Consider the following 23,166-nt stretch of genomic DNA (forward strand, 5'->3'; position numbering starts at 1 on the left):
CCCAATTTCATTTTCACATAACAAATGGCTTCCTCGGTGCGCCATAGATTAGTCCCACTAATCCCCCACTGTCGTGAAAACGAGCACATGGCAGAACAATCCAACTTACGAGTCGAGCAGAACACAGTCGCTCATGAATAAAGCGTAATCGGTTTTACGTTATTTAAAAACTTCTTTAATAGAGCATTTCTTTTGACATCCGTCTTATATAAAGTGTTTCAGTGGGCAACAATTAGAAGAATACACACTTTGAACAGTACATTGTAAAGCAAGACGCGCATCATTGATCTTTTATGGGACACAATGAAGACGCAGTTGGAGCTAGCAGACTGGATGAAGAGGCGCTAACAAGATTACAGACGCCTGCTCTCTGTCCCACCAAAGAAATAACTAAATAAAGGGTCTGTTGTCCGTATAGAACAGACTTACTGCAGCATGTATACAGCCAAAGGTCAAATAACATGGATTCCTCTTCCGGCCTTTTGCGGTAAAACGTGTTAAACGCAGATATAAAAGAATAGAATACGGCAGAAATAATAATAATCATTTTATTATATACAAATACCCACAATGCCTTGGAGAGGCATGCTAGAGAAGCCTTTCATGGACAGAATGCACTGCGTCAGCATGCTTCAGTCACTATATTGATAGCTTGAACTAAAGCCACATGCGTTAATGGTTGAAGATGCCCCTCACAGCTGCGGGTCCGAATGAGTCCATTGCATTATTGGTCTGCCTGAACGGTTGAGACCTGTTGCAGGTAAAAGGTGTTCGATGCTGCTGCTGCCGTTGCTGCTTTATTCACACGCAGTCTCTACTGTGTCTTTGGTACGGCGAAGTCCCAGGCCGTGTCCTGGGCACACTTACACATGGCCCGCACCAGCCGAGTGAAGCCCATGTCCTTGGGTTTCTCCAGCCCACGCATGAGCCGCTGCTTCATAATTGCTATGAACTCCCGATTGCTAAGCTCTCCATTACCTGAGGAAGACAGACAGGAGGAGGAGGAGGAGGAGGAGGAAGGGGGAGAGAAATGGTGATGGACAGGGGAGAGAGGATGAAATAAAGAGCGAGGGGAGGGAGACGGCGTCCATTTATTGATGATTTCCACCTGTCAGTTGAGGATTATTTGCTTCCCATGAATGTAGTCAGCCAGGTACTTACCATCGCAGTCGAACAGAGCGAACACCACGTCACACACGTGGTCTGACAGCTCCACTTTGGCCACGGTGCGGGCCACCTGCTTCATGGTGACTGAGAGACGGAGGGAGGAAACCACAGAGAGAGAGAGAGAGAGAGAGAGTCACCATCTTGTGAAGGAGAATAATAGAGGTGCGTGTCACACAAGCCAGCTCATAAATGACTCATGTGGAGGACATTGTGTGCCAGGCAAACTGCTTGGGATCGATAGCAGGCAGGACTCCCATTCACCGGTAGACTTCATCTGATAGAGAGAAAGGGGCTGAGAGAGGAGGAGGAGGAGGAGGGGGCAGCATCAGGACATCTAGCTGAAAATGAGACTGGCTGAGGGGAATGGAAAAGAAAAAAAAAGCCTCTGGGATCATTTCAGAAAAACAAATAGATCATAAAATGATGAAAACCTACATAGCCTCAGACTTCAAAAGGGCAGACAAGGTTTAAGAGAAATAGAGGAGTATGAGGAAGAGGAGAGGTTGGGGATGAAAAGAATATCTGCCAAAATCTCCCTGCAAATGGCAAGACAAAAAAAAACAGCTGAATCACTCCACAGAGAATCTCATTAGTGGCCTTCTTTCTACCTTTAATAATGAGCAGTTCCAGATAACACCCACATATGAGAAACTGTTCTAAAAGGGTGTGAAATCACCAAAGAGTGAGATGAAAGAGATAAAAGAGAAACAAAAGCTGTAGAAGAGAAGAGAGCAATAGAAGAGCTCCTTAAAGAATACTTCACCCACAAAATGACCATTTCATGACAATTACTCACCTCGTGTTGCCTTGAATTCTTGAAGAAAACATACCGTACGATTTAAAACTCATCCACATAAACAGTCCCACGCCTGCGACTAGATAACTGGGACTTGGATTATACTGCACGAGTTGTGTTCCACCGTTTCACCGTGGAGGCATGCGAGAAAAGCAACGTTTCCTTTGAGGATTCAAGGCAACAAGAGGTGAGTAATTGATGTAGAAATGATCACGTTGTGGGCGAAGTATTCCTTTAAGGCTCGACGAGTATGGAGACGGTTTAACTGCACAGACAACGGGAGCACGGAGATAATATGCAGACGCATGCCTGGGAGCTCTCAACAAACCTACAGAAGCCTGATGTTTTCAATAACACACACACACACACACACACACACACACACACACACACACACACACACACACACACACACACACACACACACACACACACACACACACACACACACACACACACACACACACACACACACACACACACACACACACACACACACACACACACACACACAGCTTATTGCTGCTGCTGGAACCACACGCTGGAGACGAGCACCTCGGGGTAGACCCTGCACTCTCTTACAGCAGAAGCTGTTTCATCAGTGAATCATCCATTAGTGGATGTGCTGACAGAAAACATATGGAGGCCCATTGAAGGACTGAATCACTGTAATAAACTAAGAAAACATCGAGTCATCAAACGACTTGCCATACTGTCAAAGCTACAGGCCCGTGCTGCGCTCGCATTTAATCCACTTTCATTGTTGGGATCTGACAGACGAATGAATTCAGTAGAAGTTAATGTTGTGGAAGATAAAGGAAATGAGACTAATTTAATGAGCAATTTGACGCTGAGCAATTGGTGTTTTTGAACAATCATTGCGGACACATTCTTCAGGAGTAAGAATGCCGAGTCACCCACAGTCAACATCCTGATCCTTCTTCACAAACCCCATATGTGCTACTATTAATGTTCAGCATCTTTCTACAACACAATGCATTGACAATCAGTTATTACCTCTTTATATTGTAATCATATTTTATGTATTCCCACACCGGTTCAAATGTCCTTCACACACACACACACACACACACACACACACACACACACACACACACACACACACACACACACACACACACACACACACACACACACACACACACACACACTCTTTGTTGAGCTGGATGAAGTTACTGCAGATGCAAACTAAACATCCAACAGCAGCTGATTCACATTAAGAGCATTCAACCGGCCAAACCAGAGGTAGCGTCTTTATGTGAAGGAGCCAGAGGAAACGCATTGAGCGGCTTATATGAGCGGTTATCAAAAATGTTTTGTTTCTGACAGCAGATCAGTTTTTAAATGTTGCAAGGGAGTCATGGAAGCCGAAGCAACCACTGTGAGCTAAATAACATTTCTTCTGACAATCAACACTTGAAATGACTAAGTAGTAAGAAATGTAAACCACACTTGTTTCCTTAAGAATTCATGAAACGTTTCTTCTTTTGAGGAAGCAATGAGGAAGATCTTGGGTAGATGAAGAGTTGCAGGTGACCCGCTTGCAGCCCTCCAGCTGCTCAACGAGGTAACCCACATTTCAGTGTCCTGCTGTTGTATTGAAAACTATTATGTGTGCAGCATGAAATCATATTGCGGTTGCTCATTAGGTGAGGCAGATTATTGACTGATCCTTTACTTAAACAATGTACGTTTGTTTAGCTGCACTCTAATGAGATGCACCAGTCGCTCCTCCGTTAGTTGCTCAGTGAGAGCTAGCTGGAGCACCGTGTAACCACAGGTGTTGCCAAAACAAATGAGCACTGAAATCTTTAGAAGTACAATGTGAGCTTACGGTAGTTTAGAAGTGTTGGTTGAGCTTTTGTTACGCTTACAGATGACATACACCATCCTGGAGCAACCATGTAATGACGGGTCCGCCCAGTCCCAAACCTACTCTCCCTCCTCCCCCAGTGATGATGACGCTGGCATGTGTCAGTGGGCATCGGTAGCCTGCAAAGAGAACCGTGTGCACGTTCGTGGTTCTTGGATTCAATGCATGCGCTCTCTTGCCGGCCTGGAGGAAGGTAGATAAAGGGATGGATGGACAAACCGATGACAAATGGCTGAGCAGGGATTGGGAGCAAAGCCAGGCAAAAGAAGATGTGGGAAGCCAATCTGGAGTGTTAACAGCTCGGAGAGACAGAGGGTGAAAGTGACAACAGTTGAGGCTGAAGGGGAGTAATTATGGAGAAAAGAGAGAACGGGCGCATGTGGGTGTACCTTTGTCTATGGAGGCTCCAGCCATGTGGTAGAAACTCAGGGCTGTGTCCACGTCGTTCACGTTCTTCAGGAAGGTAAAGAAGTTCTCCACCTCCTCAAAATTGATGCCCTGCACGAGATGAAATATACAACAATGAGTCTGGGGGAGAAAACTCGGAAACAAATCATTCCTGCCGTCTTACCTGAGGCATTAAGAGCTCCCAGATCATTACAAAAACATCGGCATTACACGAGCTGGGACTGCACAGTAACATCTCGGGAGCGGCTCAGCAGTGTGACACAAACGACAAGAGGAAGTGGGCCGAGGCAGTGGACACACGTGGATGAACAGTGTGTGTGTGTGTGTGTGTGTGGCGTGGAAGGACAGGGGAACAGACGGTCTGAAGACACACGTGCACATAGAAACACAGACGCACTGTCACACAGCTGCCACGCTGCTGATGAGCTCGTTTGCAAAAGAAAAGTGAGCAGCTGGTCTCAGGCTGTAAATAACAATTTTCTCATTTACATTACAGGTAATGCCAATGCTGAGAGACACACCGGCATGGAAAAAGAGGGGAATGCTTACTGCAGTTTAATTCCTTAGAGAGACACAACTCCGGCAGCACCAGCCTCATCTCTTTCTCATGCCTTGGAGACACGGCAGCTTCCCTGCTTTCTTTTCTCTGCTAAACACTGCATTTAACCGTCAAATGTGCCTTATCATGGCTCATGTGATGCTTACTATCTTTGGGTAAAAGAAATAACAGGGATGGATCTTTGCTGCAACACTTCTGGGAATACGATATGCATGGGCGTATCTTCAGTCAATTGACTGATGGGGCTCATTACGCTGAGGCATGAAACCAAAGTTGATGCGAAGCACCGAATGGGAGAGGGATAGGTGTATATATACCGAGCCCTCTGCATCTTGAATATTTTTACATTTCTCTTCTGTGTGGTCTGTCCCAGCGGAGTCATTTGACTTGCTTAGAGCAAGGCGGTGGTGTTTTGTGAAAGTACGTGTAGGGGAAGGAAAGTGAAAACTCTTGTTTGCAAGAAACCGTGCATCCGAACGAAACTAAATAAGCATACGGAGTAGAATAAGTAGACTGACTCCTTAAGTTGTTTACTGATAGAAGAGCACCCAAGGAGGACAAAGCCTGAAGGCTTTATTAGGAAGCTCTAACAGAGATGGAGTAATTGTGCCCTGCTGCTGAGCACTGGCTTCTCGGTGTTTGGTCACCACAAACGGAGATAGCGGAAGGTAGAAGAGTAAGTGTCAGTCAAGTGGATAAGGGCAGGCTCCGAGTGCGCTGTCCTCTCCGGGTGATGTATCACCTTACATCCAGTCTGTCTCACACACACACACACACACTCGCAATGTCCCGGCACAATCTCTTCTTCCCTCAGGCACCCACCGTCTGTCACGCATCCTCACACGTAGGCCGCTTTATCGAAACAGTCCACGCCACCAAATGTAGCACCACGTATAACCACTAAAGTACCAATCACTTCTCTCAGGCGTTCCACAATAAGAGCACACAGGTTCATCTACCTGTGCATCTTTGAACATCTTCTTCAAGCCCTTCTGCATCTGCTTGAGTTTACGAGACTGGACGCCGCTGTAGGCCAGCAGCATACCCCCAAACTGTCTCTCGCTGATTCTGCCGTTCACAGGATCGTTCCGCTCGAACTGTAGCGTGAGAGAGACACAGATGAAGACTGAGTGCTGTGCAGAGGGACAAACAAATTAATAGGAAAGAGGAGGGCATGGTGAGATGGAAAACAATAAATACTGGTGTCAGGCCTCCGGTTGAATCATGCTTGGAGCCGGCATTGGCGACACTAAATCTGCATGTGCACGCTTTTATTTATTTTTTTACAATGTCCCACTGGGGTATGGCTTAACAGCTGTGGGCCGTCGCTGTGTCAGGTCAATCCAGTGGATTTATGTCTGAGTCTATGCGGCTCCCTCACTTCTTTCTCTCTCGAGCACGCCGACCTCTCAAAATGTTAATTTGTCAGACTTGTGAGAGGCAGCTCATGACTGAGCTGAAATAAGCCTGCAGAAAAGATTTCAGGGGTGGCCTGACCCGCAGAGGATCTACCTGTTGTGAGGGGAAGTCAAATTAAATGAGGTGATGAGCAGGAAATGTAGCGGTTTTGTATTTTTTTTTTAGCTTTGTCTGCTGAAAACGACACTAGTAGAGCGGTGAGAGTGAACCAACACAGTAAAGATGAAGGCAGGACACGCTGAACGACAGCAGCTCTGGTTATTCTGACATTTCGGGTTGTTATGCATCGACATACGGGCTTGATAGAGACAGCGACTTTGAATTCCTGCGTTTTTAAAAAATGTATACATGATGCTCTGAAACCGTTTTGTAATTCCAGCTTCATTGGAAATTCAAAAACAAGGGGATTCATAAAAGTTATAAAGACAAGAATAAGAGAAAGTAAGTGAGTGACATAAGAAAACAGCTACAGCTGGTGAACAATGGCCTCGGGTGAGCTGCAGGGTCAGCAAATAAAGAAAGAGAGGAGTGAATTGGATTGTATTATTCATGCTGGTGTCATTTTCATCTGTGGTGTTATGATTTCCCTCATTTAGAACTGACAGATAGCGCTTTCTTTCTGGCAGATGCTCCGACTCCAGTCCTATTCTTGGAGCTTCAGATGACGGCACCCATTACGGTTCAGTGATCAGTTAGGCACTCCCCACGCTAATTAAATAGATTAGATAAACCATATGCTCAGCAACACTGATCGGTTGCTGTAACTGTAGAGGCACGAGGAGGGGTCTGGTGTCACGAAGAGGAGACAGAGGATGGCTTCTGTAACCAAACGTCACAGCTTTGAGAGAGTGACAATGGCATAGTGCTGACAGACAATCCACACAGTGCTTCTGTCATCCTCTGCCCTGCTTCTCATGCGTTTTATATACAACGTCATAACAGGAACAGTAATATTTACTGCTGTCCGCTGTTTATTAGCATAGGGTTGTCCCTGAATAGGTGCAGCAGAGACTAAGATGTAAGATTACAAGATATTTATTATAATTGTAAGCAATAGTAGAGTGAACCAGTTGATGAAAGCATCATGCTCTATTCCTCCACTCGTTCATTACCTCTAGTTTGAGCACGTCATGCTGCAGTTTCCTCTGAAACTCCAGAAAGCTGCCGATGGTGAGTTTTCCCTTCAGGTCTTCTCCAAAGAAGTAGGTGGTGAGAGCCGAGCTGCAGCCGGCCGTCTTCAGGGTGTTTCCTGTGGTAGAGCGGTCGCGATGCCGCATGCCCATGCTGGTCTGGGAACGAATGATGCTCTGGACCTAAGGATTGATATATTTACTTATATTAATCCATTAATATTCTCATAGAAAAATGATGTTATTCGACAACTGCCATCAATAAAAAGCCTGTGAGGTTTGTAAAAGATTAGCTTGATTTAAAAACCACTTGGTTGCGTCATATTAAAAAGCATCTTTCATTCATTCTCTGACATAATGAGGTTTAACTTAAAAAAACCTCGATACAAACAATACTGTACAATATGCATATCATGAACTCTCCATCACATCCAGTGGTAGAGATCATGATATATCACAGAGTGCGCAGCACAGCACTTATCTTTTCCCTCTGAGGAAATGTCACAGTGTGGCACATCAACCTTCCTTTAGTGCCTGTCAGCGTGAGTTACTGGCTACTGTAATGCAATCAGTCGCTACTGTGGATACAGCACAGTCCTAACTGGTGGGCTGGCTGTTTTAACCGAATGTCTCCTTTCAATATGCTGAGTGTGTGTGCGTGTTTTGTGTGTGTGGCTACGCACCTGTTCAAACTCCTCAAGATCCACCTCTCCGTCGCCGTTCAGGTCAAACATCTTGAAAGCAATCTCAAAGTTCCTTTGGGGAGCTGGACACAAAAAAACACAATTCTGAAATCAATACAACACGATATGAAAATGGCACGCCACAGCGGACCGAGCTTTCATCATTACCCCCCCAGTGGTGCAACATGGGGCACTTTAGAGGGGCCATCAGACTGCACAATGACTGCTTCGCAGTGTTAATCTGGAATACTAAATTTGCATTAATGACATTTCAATTTGCTGCACTGGGTTTCAATCTGCAAATGGCATTTGCTGTACTTCTGCTGCTAAACACCCGCGTCACTTTAACGACCACACGGCCAGAGACAGTGAAATTAGTTTTCAGTACAGCAGCATAAGAAGGCTGAGTTCACAGTGTTAGCACCCACAGTCTGATACTGACAGAACAAACAAAAAAAGGGAATGGTTAAACAAACAGCGCTTCCATTTAGAGTTGTAAATAGAGACTCTTTTAGCTCCGTTCTCTTTCTCTCTCTTCCGACCCAACCAGTCGAGGCAGATGGCCGCCCACCCAGAGCCCAGTTCAGCCCAAGGTTTCTACCGTTACAGGGAGGAATGTTGCTCTCTGTAAGATATACACCTGCTCTATATTACAACTGTTACATAATGCACATATTACATGTATGTAAGCATTTCACTTCAGTGAAAATCATGTAACCATTTCAGCTATTATTTTGAAGCTTTCTTTGGTACATTTTCCCATCATAACAACACTGTTCATCTGATTTAACACAGAGTCAACGCATTAATATTTACACTCATTCCATCATACAACATCTATTTGGTAAATCATTTGTATTGCTTCACTTTTAACTACTGTATAGAACTATAAACAATTCCAGCCTTGGCAAACCAACGCCTTCAAGGGATACATTAAAGATGAATCGAGTCATATCTTACGAATGATTCCGTATAAAAGCAGTAAATGTGTACGACTATGAGGCCTGAACCAATGGGCGTCTGTTAGGCGGAATCCTCAGTTGCACTATTTTTGCTGCCGTGTTAAATGGATTGAAACCGCCCATAGGGCCCTTAAACACGACTTGTCCTTGAAAACTTCCCCAGAGATTTCCTCCATATGAACGGATTATGTTAAATGGTCAAGCTAAGCCGGGGATATGACTTTACCAGGCATTGGAGTCAGAGCCTTATTTTCATTATTATGAACTGTGACACATTTAGAAAAGGAGTTTTGTTCACGTGAAAGTTACTCTCTGTATTCACCACCAATGCAGCTCAAGCTAACGGATTCCGTGAAACATCACCGGGGCGGCTAGCTTGGTAGAAACACATTATTTACCTTGACAGAACTGGAGATCATGCTGAACAGACAGACAGCTCCATAACCCGGCTAATAATATCATATTGGAAAATATCGCTGTGTTTCAATTTCTGTCTTAGACTGGTGCAATAACAAACAAAAAAAGAAAAGCCCAGAGCAGAGAAGGAAATGAAAAGATCTTCTTTGGGTTTGATTTGTGATCAGTGTGTAGGACTTGACGGATGTGGGATTGAATGGGATGGGTCATATAAGCACCATTAGGTCTCTGTGCAGTCAACAATGTACTTACTGGACAGCACAGTGGTGAGGAAGATGTAGTCAGAGAAGGAGATAAGGCCACATTCTCCCAGTGTGTAAAATATGCTGTCCTCATCTGCAAACTTCTCCCTCTCCTGGGCGATCTTCTGCTCATTTAGGTCACAACGAAAGGAAAAGGTAGATTAAAAACATAGGATTTTTTTATTCTGCACAAGCCTGTTACAGTTGTCCCAGGTGTGGATTTGTGTGTGTGTGTGCAAGCAAGTGTGTGTGTGTGTGTGAGAGTCAATCAGAGACTGTTCAAAACACAGGATTGTACACACTACTACTATACTTCCACACACACAAACAATATTCCTGGTACACAAGGAGGGTGATGGATAGACGGGTTTTCACAATAACAGTCATGCAAATGCTGCATACACATGAAGCCGTACAGGCAAGTGAGGGTTATAGTGACAAGCAATTAGTTTTGTGGTCAGTTCCAAACCCTTTATCCACCAGAGGCTGTGCTCACAGTGTGACACTGACACAAAGAGAGGAAAAACATCACGAGAGACTGTGACACAAACACACACTATTGATTAACCATATAGATGACACAACCCCAATGTATTAATCATTAAAAACAAAGTGAGTTTAGCTCTCTCTCACACACACACACACACACACACACACACACACACACACACACACACACACACGTTTTTCTGTCAGCATGTGTATATCACAGCATTGCATGAAAGAGTGACTTAACCACATGCACACTACACACTCGGTGATAAGACACTTGAAAAGACAGCGTCCACCAAACAGAGTGGACTGACTGACAGAGCATGCCTAGGGAGGGAGGGGGGAGGGGGGAGGGAGGGGGCTGGGCCACGCTGAGCCCATGTGGAGTTACCTCCATCTGTAAGCGGTCCAATTCAGGGGAGGAGGAAGGAGGAGAAACAACTGTTAGAGAGCAGCGTGGCCTCTGCTGTCTTTAGCAGGGCCTTGAACGACAAAGACACGCATGTGCATTTATAGTGCGCACACACACAAACAAACACACACACACAGACACACACACACACACACAGAGAGAAAGCATCTTGCTGGAAATGAGATAATTGGGGGATACCACTCATATTGAATTTGATGTCTCGCTGTCTGCAGCTGTGAGACTGTGATGCAGTCTGTTATAACAGTCACTTACACTCATTATCTGCATTGTCAATGGAGCTGTATGCTGAGTGGAAATTGCAAATGAAAGCTAGTCCCATGTTCTCTCTTAAATTAATTGGGAAAAACATACACTGAATACTAAAATTTGATGGCACCCCCCTTAGCAGCATAACATCAAATTCTTTCAAATTCGTTCCCCATGAGCCGACTCCCTCCTCGTGATAAACAGAAATCGCTGCTAAAGACATCTAGTATGAGCTTTTATACATCAAATATAATATATCACTGTCCCCAATTGGTGTCTTGACACTTACAAGTCGGTGACGTAAATATAGAAATGTGTGGTTTCTATTCTATCATTTATTACTGATGCTATCTACTGTACATGTTACAGTATAAAGGGAGAAGGGAGTGGGAGAGAGAGAGAGAGAGAGAGAGAGGGGGAGGTGAGAGAGAGAAAAGTTATTTTTGGAGCAGGGCTACTGGTTGAGAGGCAGAGACAGACACAGAGAGATAACAAAAGGCAAACATTTTCATTCTTTGTGCCATAAACATTCAGGTGAGTGTAAGAGAATGCTAGAGAGGGAGAGGTATGTAACACGTAATTAACCAGTAAAGAGGGAAAGTGAGAGTAATAGAGGTTGGTATTGGCTACTCGACACACAGACAGCCTTCTGGGCCTGAGGTGAGCCAGAGTCGGAGCACCAGTCCAAAAAACAGAAAAGTGTGTATTTTAACGGCACAGACAGCTACACAACTACACACATGAACACACTGGGCCTCGTTATAATGATCAGAACGGAGGCACAGAGCCCATTAGGCATAATAACTCGTTTTTTTTCAGCGTCCAGAGTCAAGGACGAGGACACCCCCGCAGAAGAGCCAAAATGACGTTCAGCGAAAAAGCATCCGAATATAATTGGCCAAAGAGAGGAGCCAAATAACACATTCAGCCGATAAAAGAGGAGATCTCAGAGTGCGTATGGAAATACTAACCAATAAACACACAAACATGGAGCTCTTAGTCTTCTCTGGCGCAGCCGGTGTTCCTGTCAGAAGAGAACACGAGTCTCTCTTTTTAGGATCCCACTCTGCAGCCACAGACGTCACTGCTGAGCGCACAGTATAGCTTTCACTCTCTTGCTCTCGCTCACATACACAATGTGCTATCATACTGTAAATCTCTCCAACAATTTTATGATGTAACACTGCACTCTCTCCAGCAGACAGAGAGCGATGGCAGTGTGTATATCAAGCTGCACTGTGGCTTTAAAAAACCATGTCCTAACCTCTTCATCCTCCATCTTTCCTTCACCTCCAATTCCCACTGAAGTCGTTATAAAAATGCATTTATAATTCAGATAACTGGTAAAACACGTTTTACCTACAAGAGATCCCCCTTAGGTTACTTGATTCCTCAGACTCTGCGTCTTATCAGTTGAGTCTTTCATCAGTTTTGATTCATCTACCCAGAGGACATAATGCTGTTCAAATATGCGGCTGCAATCACTAAAAGGATCTCAACTTCATTGGAGTCTGTATTTAACACCCATCTTAGATTTTCCCCAAAGCACTGATATTCAAATGACTGTAAATCTAATTGCTGCAGCACTCAAGTTAATTAACAGCCAATGCCTCGTCTGCCGGCGCGCGTGTCTGTTGATCAGCGTCAACTTGGCAGCTGTCTCCGTATGCGAGCGTGATTTCTTTTTAAATCTCTGCCTTGAGCACGCCTCATGTGTTCATACATGTCTGCATGTGTCAGCTACGTTATTGCCAAGTTTCCCGGGCTGTGTGCAGATGATGGACCGAACAACCCAACTAGCCTGTGAGCTGAGGCAGAAACACAGTTCTGACAGAGCTGCTGGCTGGGCGGTCAAATGAACTGCTCTCACATACACACGGGTTACGGCTTTGGCCGGAGCTATTCTCTCCAGCGCACCAGGCGCCAGAGCAGCCCCGGCCAAAATTATACTAACCCAAACTTAAAGAGTACAACAAATGAGGCCCATACAAGTGGAGCACAGCCAGAGGCGTGCATGCAAAGGGGCTTCATGTCTTTCTGCTCATTTCACATGAGTGCCTATAGAGACACTTTCTAAGCACACCATTAAGAAGTGATGCACTTGAAAACTTGGACTGCATTAAAAAGCTCTTCCAGGATTCAAATGTTTCATTGTTAAATCCAAAACTGAAGAGTTATATGCTTCTACATTTTTATATAGCCTTAGTTTCTAGCGACTATATATTACGAATATAAACAACTTTTCATGATGAAATCAACCACATGACCCTGAAGGGTTCAGTTACATCACAGCTGTGCTGACGAGGAGGCACGCACCTCTGACATCCAGTGAAGTGACTGTGATTGGCATCATTCAACACAATATACTGCAGACTTCTATCTGGGTACTTACTAAATTTATATCACATGCCACCCCATCCACTTTCTGCTCGCTTCACTCTTGTTATTTATGCTGCTCCGCCAGCACTTTGTGTGGCCGTGCGCTTGGCTTAGGAGCTGATGGCAGCCTTAGACTTGGCCACTGTGCCGGCTGCAGTGCTTCACTATTGATTACATCTGTGACCCCGTCCAACACCGCAGATGCAGACACCCCGATAACAGCAGAGAGTAGATGACAGAAGATGAAAGATGGAGAACTGGATATGGACACAGTTTGTGTTACCGTATTAATGATCACACAACAGACGCAATGACGTTTCTCAGATAGTGTCAGGAGACTCCCGTTGTCCGCGTGGTCTCCACTGAGCACCGCAACAGCAATAGATGGAGAGAACTAATGTGCCACACATCTATAGTGTAGTGATTTTATATTGGGTGGGTATAAAACCTCAAAACGTTATTGGTACTAACCCAAAACTACTAAAAACTACCATCTATCAGATTTTTTTGTTTTAAATTGTTCCTTGTATTGTTCCTTGTACAAGAGATGAATTTACGGGCGCAGGCTGAGTCCTGCCAGAGAAGATGAAAAAGCTGCAAAAAGTGAGGAGATCTGCCCCGACTGTCTCCGTCTATGTGTTCATGTGTGTGCTGACGTCTGCTGGGGTTCATACCCGTCACAGAGCGACCTCTCATCTTTTGTACAGGTGAGCCTCGCTAGAACTTGGTGCACTGGAGCGCTACACCAGAGAGAGAGAGAGAGAGAGACATTTGCATTAAAAATGGATCGGTACCTTTGTGTGATGGGGTAGCTCCGGGGTTACTGTCACTTTGACAGGTTCAATGAAACAAGTGTTTCAGGGGAAAAGGGAAATCGGAGTGACCTGCTCGAGGGGAATAGTCAAGCCGAGCCTGCGCCTGACATTTGTGAGCGGTGGCTGTAAGCTCTCCCCGTGTGTGAGTGCACTTGCTCTGTGCTACACCACCTACAACTAGGGCACCGTCTCCATTCAACTCCCAAAGAAACCCCCCCAGACACACACACACACTACATTATTCTAGATCACGTCCTACTCTGCCTTGAACAACAAAACACCCATAACCAAAATTCATCCTTGACCATCAGAGTGGGCCAGAGTTAATATTTTCTCCTTGTTCGTGATGATGTACCTCGGGAGCAAAACACCGCAGTCTGTAGGTGGGCGGGCGGCTGTGTGGGTGGAGAGAACACTGATGAATTAGCTTTCCACCTCTAGTCCCAGGGGACAATGCAGAGCAGGTGTACTGTTAATAACTCGTAATTATTCTGGGAACACCATCAGAATAATGTACCCTGATGTGGAGCGCTCAATAAACAGATTTCAGTCACTGAGGAGTGGCAGCTGTCTCACGGGGGAACCGCATTAGCTGACCATGTGTACAGACAACCCAACCTCTATTACTGTAGATTAGGAGAGCAGGAAGAGAGAGAGACAGACTAGACAGACTATGTGTGTGTGTGTGTGTGTGTGTTAGCCTTTATAAAGACGAACATTGACAGAGAGGGCAAAGGAAGCATGTGAGAATAGAAGACAGTGTGAAAAGATGCAGAAATAGAGCGGCGACGGTCCAAACAGCGGCACCTGGGAGCTTCCTGTGAAATCAGAAAGAGTGAACATGACAACAGTTGGTGTGACAAGAGGCTCGTTTCTGTGGGAGCAGCCCCCCCCCTCTCCGCACTCCCTCTGAGTGACAGGTGTCCGCTCTCGGTCGCAGCTGGTCACACGGCAGACGCCGTGGCTTTAGAGGCCACAGCATGTAGGAACACTTTGGATACATTTCAGATCGCCTGCCTTCAGTGACTCTAAACCATGCTCTACAGAAAATCATGCAGCACTGACATCCGGAGGATGGATTTGAGAGGGCCATCAAGCACATCAATACAGCCTCCACGTTCAGCTAACACGAGCCATTTCCTGGGTTTCCCCAATAACAACCCCGTGAGGCCACCATGCGCAGAGACGGGGCGCCACCACCAGCTACTTTCTCTGTGAGGCACAGGCAATAGAGCAGTGCATGCTGGGAAAACGGCTAGAGTGCCAAAGCGTGTGAAAAGCTAGAGCCGATATTTCTCAGAAGGGATGAAGGAGAAAAGGTGTGTTCATAAAGCAAGACAGAGGGAGTGCAGGGGAACAGCACTGCTATGATTGGGCTTTGACCAATACGGGTTCCTAATGAATGACTCATTTTAGCTGCTCTTCGCATCTCAGCTTTGCAAGACTTGATGTTCCTCTTTGAACTTGACTATAAAATGTATATGAACTTTAGTTTGGGGCACTGGCTAGGGTGTAAATTATGCAGCAGCGCTGCAGTGTTTAATAATCCCTGGAGAGGCAATGTATAAAGTCTTCACTTTCAATAATTCAGCAGGGAAGGCATGGCACGCAGCTGCCTCAAACACGCTGTACAAAGGGCACAATCTAACAACAATACAGGGTTTGGAGTTTGCATACAAGTGCACACACAATGGGGTGTGCCTAGTTCTGTTCCTGACACTCCCCGTCACTACAAGGAGCTCAGGTTGTAACCTGCCCGTTGCTGCGCTTGGCTTATCTTCGCGGCATCCTGACTGACTGACGCATTCAGACCTGCTCTAAGGCCAAATCATTTAGCAGATAAAGGTCATAGGTCACGGCTCATTTATTTAATATAAATGTGTAGATCAGAAGCATTTGAATCACAAAAAGGTTTCTCCAGCGCACTTTGGTGAAACATTTTGAAGCATTTCTGGAAATTAGTAGCAAGTAAATGCTCAAATTAACTAGCTCATACACATTTATGTGAGGGATATAAGCGGTTTAAGTGTCCGGGTATATGAAATTAAAAGATAAGGCAGAGTGGTGTTTCCTCATCCTAATCTGTTATTTTCCATATAAGGACATCGGAGTGTATTATTGCGTTTATACCATGGCCCACAGGCAATAAGACGAGCTGTACTCATTCATCAACCGTTTTTAAATGTTGTTTTAAAAACGGTGGACACTGAAACAGACCCAACTCCTGGTTATCAACAGAAGTAATGTGAGGTTATCTGCGGTTTAATGGTATTTTTGCACTGTGGTTCAAACTGTCGACCAGCCAATCAGAAACAATTCTTTCCACTGCCATGATATAAATCAGCCTTATCATATGAGGCAATACAGCGGTGGTGCTAAATTCTACTTCCGTCCTTCCTCCATCGAGCTGTGTTCAACACCTACAGAGTGAAGCACGTATACCCTGTGAGAGAAAAGCTAGATGTAAATTCAACACTTTATTACCAGTCTACTGATTTCTTGTCAGAAATGATTCACGGAAAAACGCACAGCTTGGCTGCCGTCCTGTACACGGTGGTCACAAAGTTAACCGAGGCTGTGACTCCGGTTTCACACTTGCATGAAGCTGAGATGTGGGAAATACAGAAAGACTACTACTGCTGACCAGCCAATTGAGCTGTTCCCCTGGACTAACAACACTGAAAAGCTATGCCCTCCGTATTACTACAGAGGCGTGATAGAGTGAATAATACAAAGATAGAAAACTGTTCAGAGACAGAAGAAGAGGGAGTAGGTAGAGAGTACAAAGTGCAGTTTTTCATTCAGGTGCACACATGCTGCTCGGCACACATCCCCATACCTGCCAGAAGTCCTGCAGAGAGGGAGGGGCGGAACGGGAAGGAGATGAGGAGAGAGGGAGGGGGACAGAAGAGCAGAGGAGGGATGGGGGGGTTTGTGGGTGGAGAATGGGGAATCAGTAGATGGAATGATTGGGGGGAGGGGGGGGGACAGCGAAAAAGTAGGGGATTTTGGGAGAAGGGGAGTTTGAGGATGATGGTTATTCACGAGGAAGGGAAGAGAGAAAAAATGGAGGGATTACTCGTTATGTGAATGAGAGAGGATGGCTGATAAGAGCACGAGAGAACAATCAAACAGTTCACAACGTCAGGTCACATCAACGTAAGTTTGCGGCAGCAGAAAGCCCGCATGATTAGGGGTAGCAGAAGACAACGCAGAGAGGGAGGAAGGTCATAAAACAACCGGTTGAGACAAACGATGACATTTCACGACTTCTCTAATAACTGTGCTTTCATGGACAGGAACATAAAAAAAAAAATAAAACAAACATGGTGGGTCAATATGAACAACAGGTGTTGAACAACTCTATAGCGCATGTTATGTTTACATACGGACTGAACCTGAACAAATAAGTGTCAGCGGGGGAGAAGTGAGAGGTTTAGAACACGTACACTGTTAAAACACTCTTCCACTCAGCTGCAGCCAAACTGTATGTATGTGACACATCGCTCAGTTGGCTCGGCTATTTTTAAATAAAACTATGGGGAGTTAGACACAGAGGTCTTTTAAAAGAGCTCTCGTGTTACAATACTGCACACCTCTCTGCTATTGACCTATAGCCTCCATTGCTGTTTACCACCCAACCCCCAGATGAAATGTTCCCCTTGTACTTCTCCACACCCTCCTTCAGCTCCATGATTTACACGCTACATGTATTGCGCCACATACTTGCCGTGGCCATTTCATCTAGATTTAATTATATGCAGGTTTAAGTTTCATGGCAGGAAACCGTAATAGTTTATTCCTCCGCCAACTAGCTAGGGGGGGCCCTTTAAGCCAATGAGGAGGAGGCACGCGGCTCTGGGCAAAACGGGGTTGGGCAGAGCCGGGGAGGGAGTAGAGCTCTTGGGTCGCTCTTGCCTTGGCAGGAGAAATCTCAGGGGACAATACAAGCTAAATAGAGTATCAGAGAAAAGCACGTGTCCAGAGATTTGCCAGGCAAAGAGAGGAGGCCCGGAGATAGGGGCGGCATTTACATAAGCAGAAAGGGGCCATTTTGATTTCAGGACGCCACTGAGTTTCACTTTTACTTTTGAATAATGAATAGCTCAAGCTCTTAGGTTAATCTGCTTTTAAAATATGGGTGAGTCAAAGTTAAGTTTTGGGGACTTTCTCTAAACACGAGGCGCAGTAGAATCCCTACCGAGTTTCAGAAGGAAGCAAAAGGAGGAAGTTGTGACAAAGAGTTCTGTCTTTAGCCTTTACTGACTCGGTGCGGTTCATCCGACCACAATATGAAGATGAGGCACAGACTTTATACTCCTCATCATACCAGCCTGGGGGGCTGATGGATTTTCTAATGAGGTTTATAAACTACAAGCATCACACTACAGATAAGCTAATGCTAAAAATGAATGAGGATGGTTGGCTACTGGGTGTGAGGGATGCACCTCGGGATCAGTGAGAGGGCAGTAATGGTCACAAATCAATATCAAGGAAAGCAGTCATGAAAGTAATGATGTCTGAGGATTTATATTGATGGCCTCCATTCTCCTGACTGAACAGAGAGACGCTAGCATTTAGAGAACAGGGAATAGATCTTTTTAAAGCCCGTGGCCATAGGTGTGTGTGTGGGGCATTATGCACTGGACAGACCCACTTTGTACCTCTTAATGATTAAGTGTGGAGCTGATTCGTTCTCTGAGCCAGGCTTAACCAACTGAAGGCAGATAAGATCCAGGTGTGGGCTGAAAACAATATACTTCATCGTTACCCTTCCCTCTAATTCCCTTTCTGAACTTTAAAGAGCTCAAGCAACATTTGGAAGGCAAGATATTCTGCTAATCTGCTTCAGTCACAATTAACGTGACTGTAATATAGCACGAGGCGACGGTTGAGAAGGAGACAGCGAAGCAGGAGCGAAACAAAGACATGAAAAAAGACAAACGTAGTATGAAGGGTATGGTCTGTGAAAAACAACATCCTTTAACTTCAATTTAGAGGGAAGGGGGACCACATTTTAAAAACATGTTTTGTGTCATTCACATTTTTCCTGCTGTAAAACTTGTACCTGCAATGGACGCATCTCAGCTTGTGCACAAAGATAAACAGAAATGCATCCAACAAACAACAAAGTGGACCCAGAAATGCCGGCTCTTCATAGCTGTGCTTCTCATGGTATCATTTGAATATTCTTTATGACTTTTGCTGACAGAATTTGCTCCACTATCTCTTTGCACATGTCATCTTTTACGATGATGTCATCTCCCTGGCCCTCATGAGCAGTAGTTTATTTCTATGACATTGAGTAAACGCCACAACACACACACACTTTTCTTCAATGTCATTTCAGCCTAAAGCATGAATGAATGTGGCAGTTGTTTGACTTATATTGCATTTCATAGATTTATTCTACAGATATTATTCAGTTCAGCAAACGCCACATTCAAATTAAACTAAAGCAGATGCTGCAGAATATTTCAGGTATACACAGAAAGTCATGCCCACTTATACAGCAGTTAACATGGATTATTTTAACTTAACTTCAGTAAGTTTCCTCACTACGGCACTGAATTAAAGCCACACTTTGGAAAAACTCACTTATAATTCCTTCTCTGTTTATGCATATTTAAAAGTTAAGCCATGAGCCCCTCAGTGTATTCTGGGGATTATGAGGCCTAATTATTGAGAGCAGACGTCGCTGGAAGTTAGGATCAACATTTAAGAGTTAATTTTCTGACAAAACTCTGAAAAGATAACTTAATAAAAAAGAAAAAAGGATATATTGACTTTAACTTTATTATTGAATGTTGAGCTTTTCCATGGAACTACATTTTACTACAAAAGTCTGAATGTAAACTGTGGAAGAGTAATTAATAACTGGAATATTGTTTCTGCAAAGTTCAGTGCAGTTTCAGAGCTTTAAGGTGCAAAACTAATTTCTAATTACCTCCGTTGTATTGGGTTGGTGGCAGAGGAAAATATCTCAAAACTTCAGCACATAAAAATAAGTTATCTTAACGCCGGATGCCACCATGGGTAGTTGGGGTTTTTCTGTATTTTGCATGAATGGATTTCCTAAGCAATTAATGCCATTGGCCATTGTGGGAAATAAACGCCTCTGGCAGACAGGGAAAAGAAACAAGCTGTAATAATATGTTATTAGCACAGCTAGGAAATGCAATACTCATTGAGTTTACAGTATACTTATGAAATCCAAAACGTTACTTTAAACTGAATTGATGAACTAGGGCTGCAATGTTTCTGAGAGGTAATTCCCTGCTGCTGATGATTGACCCCGTCCCCACTTCTTACCTTTCCATCATATCGCTTCACATGGAACTGATCCAGGCCTAGATCTAATAAAACAAAGAGGGAATACAAACAGACGTTCAGATTAGACAAATAGACGACACGATGTGAGGCAGAGCAGTTACACAGCCGGAGCATCAGGATTCATGCCTCGCATGAAGCAGAGCAAATGTATTTACATGCTGTCATTACCGAACATTTGGTAACCACTGACATGTGCTCGAGATTAATAACAGTCATTAACAACCCATTTCCATTTTGCTAATTCTCTCAAACAAACAATCATCAGCATTCAGCTTCCGACTCTTCTGATCATCAGTCAGAACAAAGTTCTCTTCCAGCACACCGAGAACAACAGTGTATATATATGTATGTATTCATGTATACGTTTATATACATGAATGCTTTAAATGAGCATCTCAAGGTGTCTGGGTTCATTGCTAAACACACACATGGATCAGTTCATAAATAACTCTTATTTCTTTCTATGCAAAAGGCACCAATTCATTCTGTGGCTGAATAGAAGTCCTCTCCCTGCAAGAATGATTTTCTCTTAATCAAATATACCTTAAACATTAGTTGAGCGTGAAAAAGGAAAACCTACCTCCAAATTAATGTGATTCAAATTGTAAAAGTTGAGGTGGTAAATGTCTAAGCTCCTGTGTGAGGCTGTTAAATGAAGCATGCAGTATTAAAACATTACATCAAATCTTCAAGGAGTCACACGGGCCGATGGACTAGTAGCACAGTGACCTGCTGAAACAAGTCTCTTCAAATCAGATTTACTGCGAGGGCAACGGTGGGAGTATAATCTCATTCAACTGAACTTCGCCTCATCAGCATTACAGAAAACCTCATCACCTGAAGACCCCTGAAAATAGCCTATCACCTTCCCCATGCCGAGCCAATACTCCTTTAACTTCAGGTCAGTGAACACGATCGATACATTTATCAAATGAGGGGCAGGATCACGAAGCTTAGGGACACACTTCCAGACCAAGTGACAAGGGCCGTTAAATGCACTTAAAAAGGCCGCCTTGTTTTGCTCAAATTCAATAGGACACAACTGGTCTTCCCAGCATTCCTCACTATTCCACGATCTATTCTGCTAAGGGCAGAGGGAACAACCAAGTCATAAAATTCAAATTGCTAGTTGTTAAGGACCCTTTATGTGTAACTTGCCCTTATACATATGCTATATATTTACAGGCCCTGTCCACACAGACGGTTCTATCTTATGAGTAGTTTTTGTTTTTAAATCAGGTTCATGGTTTATTCATCATCTAAGGGCCGGGAAATCCACAGAACATTAAAAACAACAAAAGCAGACTAATCAGCATCTGAGACTTAATCATTACTTTCTTTTTAATTGAGCAGGGAGTCTGTTGGTTGGTTAGCTTCACTTGAAGTGGCTGCCTTTGAAGTAAAACTACAGCTTCTAATGGATTTTTCATCGGCTTTGCTGAACCTTCTCTTACCCAACAGGGCTCGGCTCATCATTACTTAATTTCCAGCTTGGAAGCGGGACAAATAAAGGAAGAGCTGGGGAATCATAACGTGAGGAGGCAAGTTACTCGGTCTAAGAATGGAATGCAAATGCGGTCCGAGCTAGGCCGAGTCTGGAGCATTGGTTAACATGTGAAGTGTTGAGGTAAGCAGGAATGGCAGCACGGACCTGACAGGCTCCACTAAGTCCTTATTAAGCGTTAACTGCTGGCTTGCCTCCGTTACTGTGGATGAATGTGCAGGATTTAATTAACAGGCTCTACATTCAACCACAGGTCTGAGATGAGAGGCTAATATACTCCCATGTCATGTACATCTAAATCAATTTCAGGATTTAATAACCAGATATGGACAGTTAAAGACAAGTGCTGAAACATATCTATGAAAAATTAACCTCCCCGCCTTGCCAACCCTCCCCTGGCTTTAAATCACATATCTCTCTCTGGCTCCGTGTGTGACGCCTGAGATCTGCTCTGGTCTGAACCTGTTAATTGAAACATCACCTGCTGTGTTGCGAGTCCCTCAACTCAGTGTGATCGGACAGCCCTGTCACTCCCCCCCCTCCTTCATATTTGTGAACACAGTCAGCGGGGTAGTTATAGCATTAACTTGTCATTAGTCTGGAACTGCCAGGCGTGTGCTAACTGTCCCTGTAGCTGGATGGAGCAGGGGGGGGGGGGTAAGTAAGGTTGCCAGGGTACGGTTGGGGTCAAGAACCTGGATGAGAGGCAGAACCAGACTGAACATTTACTTACTTTACAGAACCAGACTGAAGGAATAAATAGAAATGGTGTGAAAATCCTTGAAAATAACTGCAAAGCAGTTACTGCTGAAGACGAAGCAAAGGTTCTGAAAGAAGGAGAGGAGACTCACTCTCAGGCTGCTTCTCATTCGGCGTGATGGAGCGTATGAAGTCCTGGGGCGTCATGTAAACCTCAGCGTCTCCATGCTCGCCGATGACCTTCAGCGTCGCGAAGTAGCGAAAGATCTTGTCTGGGGTGGAGTAGGCTCGAATCCGGTTCTCATACTCCATCACCTGCCAACCAGACAGGAACAATTAATGACACCGCATTTCACACATTAGGCACGAGCACCCAAGCCTCTACCAAATCAAAGGGCCAACAGTATTCCAATCCTGTGGGGAGCAAGCTAAATGGTCTGAAGTAAAGCTAACAGCGTGTGGAGAGGGTGAAGGAGAGAGAGCAGAATAAAGAAGCAGGTGGCGGCAGGAAAACAAGATGACAGTCCTGATGGGGAAGTGTATTAACCTCCTGACTCAACGATCACACAATCAAAACAGGAAATAGTT

The 23,166-nt window shown here is 44.6% G+C and overlaps 1 protein-coding gene across 2 annotated transcripts in view; it reads right to left on the bottom strand.

Annotated features, from left to right (window-relative positions):
* The window catches only part of micu1 (mitochondrial calcium uptake 1), a 29,032-nt gene continuing 5,866 nt past the window's right edge, over window positions 1-23,166 (bottom strand). The window contains exons 4-12 of one of the 2 annotated variants that reach the window (XM_079168882.1): window positions 22,731-22,893; window positions 20,355-20,398; window positions 9,688-9,802; window positions 8,057-8,139; window positions 7,356-7,556; window positions 5,784-5,921; window positions 4,247-4,355; window positions 1,162-1,251; window positions 4-978 (exon numbers count right to left, since the gene is read on the bottom strand). In XM_079168882.1, coding sequence (XP_079025008.1) covers window positions 815-978; window positions 1,162-1,251; window positions 4,247-4,355; window positions 5,784-5,921; window positions 7,356-7,556; window positions 8,057-8,139; window positions 9,688-9,802; window positions 20,355-20,398; window positions 22,731-22,893 — 1,107 coding nt within the window. In that variant the 3' untranslated portion in view covers window positions 4-814. Of the gene's footprint in view, window positions 979-1,161; window positions 1,252-4,246; window positions 4,356-5,783; window positions 5,922-7,355; window positions 7,557-8,056; window positions 8,140-9,687; window positions 9,803-10,560; window positions 17,692-20,354; window positions 20,399-22,730; window positions 22,894-23,166 lie in introns of those variants that run through there. The other variant, XM_079168883.1, reaches the window with a different exon arrangement.

This window comes from Pholis gunnellus (assembly GCF_910591455.1).
Source record: "Pholis gunnellus genome assembly, chromosome: 11".
In the NCBI taxonomy this organism is placed as follows: domain Eukaryota; kingdom Metazoa; phylum Chordata; class Actinopteri; order Perciformes; family Pholidae; genus Pholis; species Pholis gunnellus.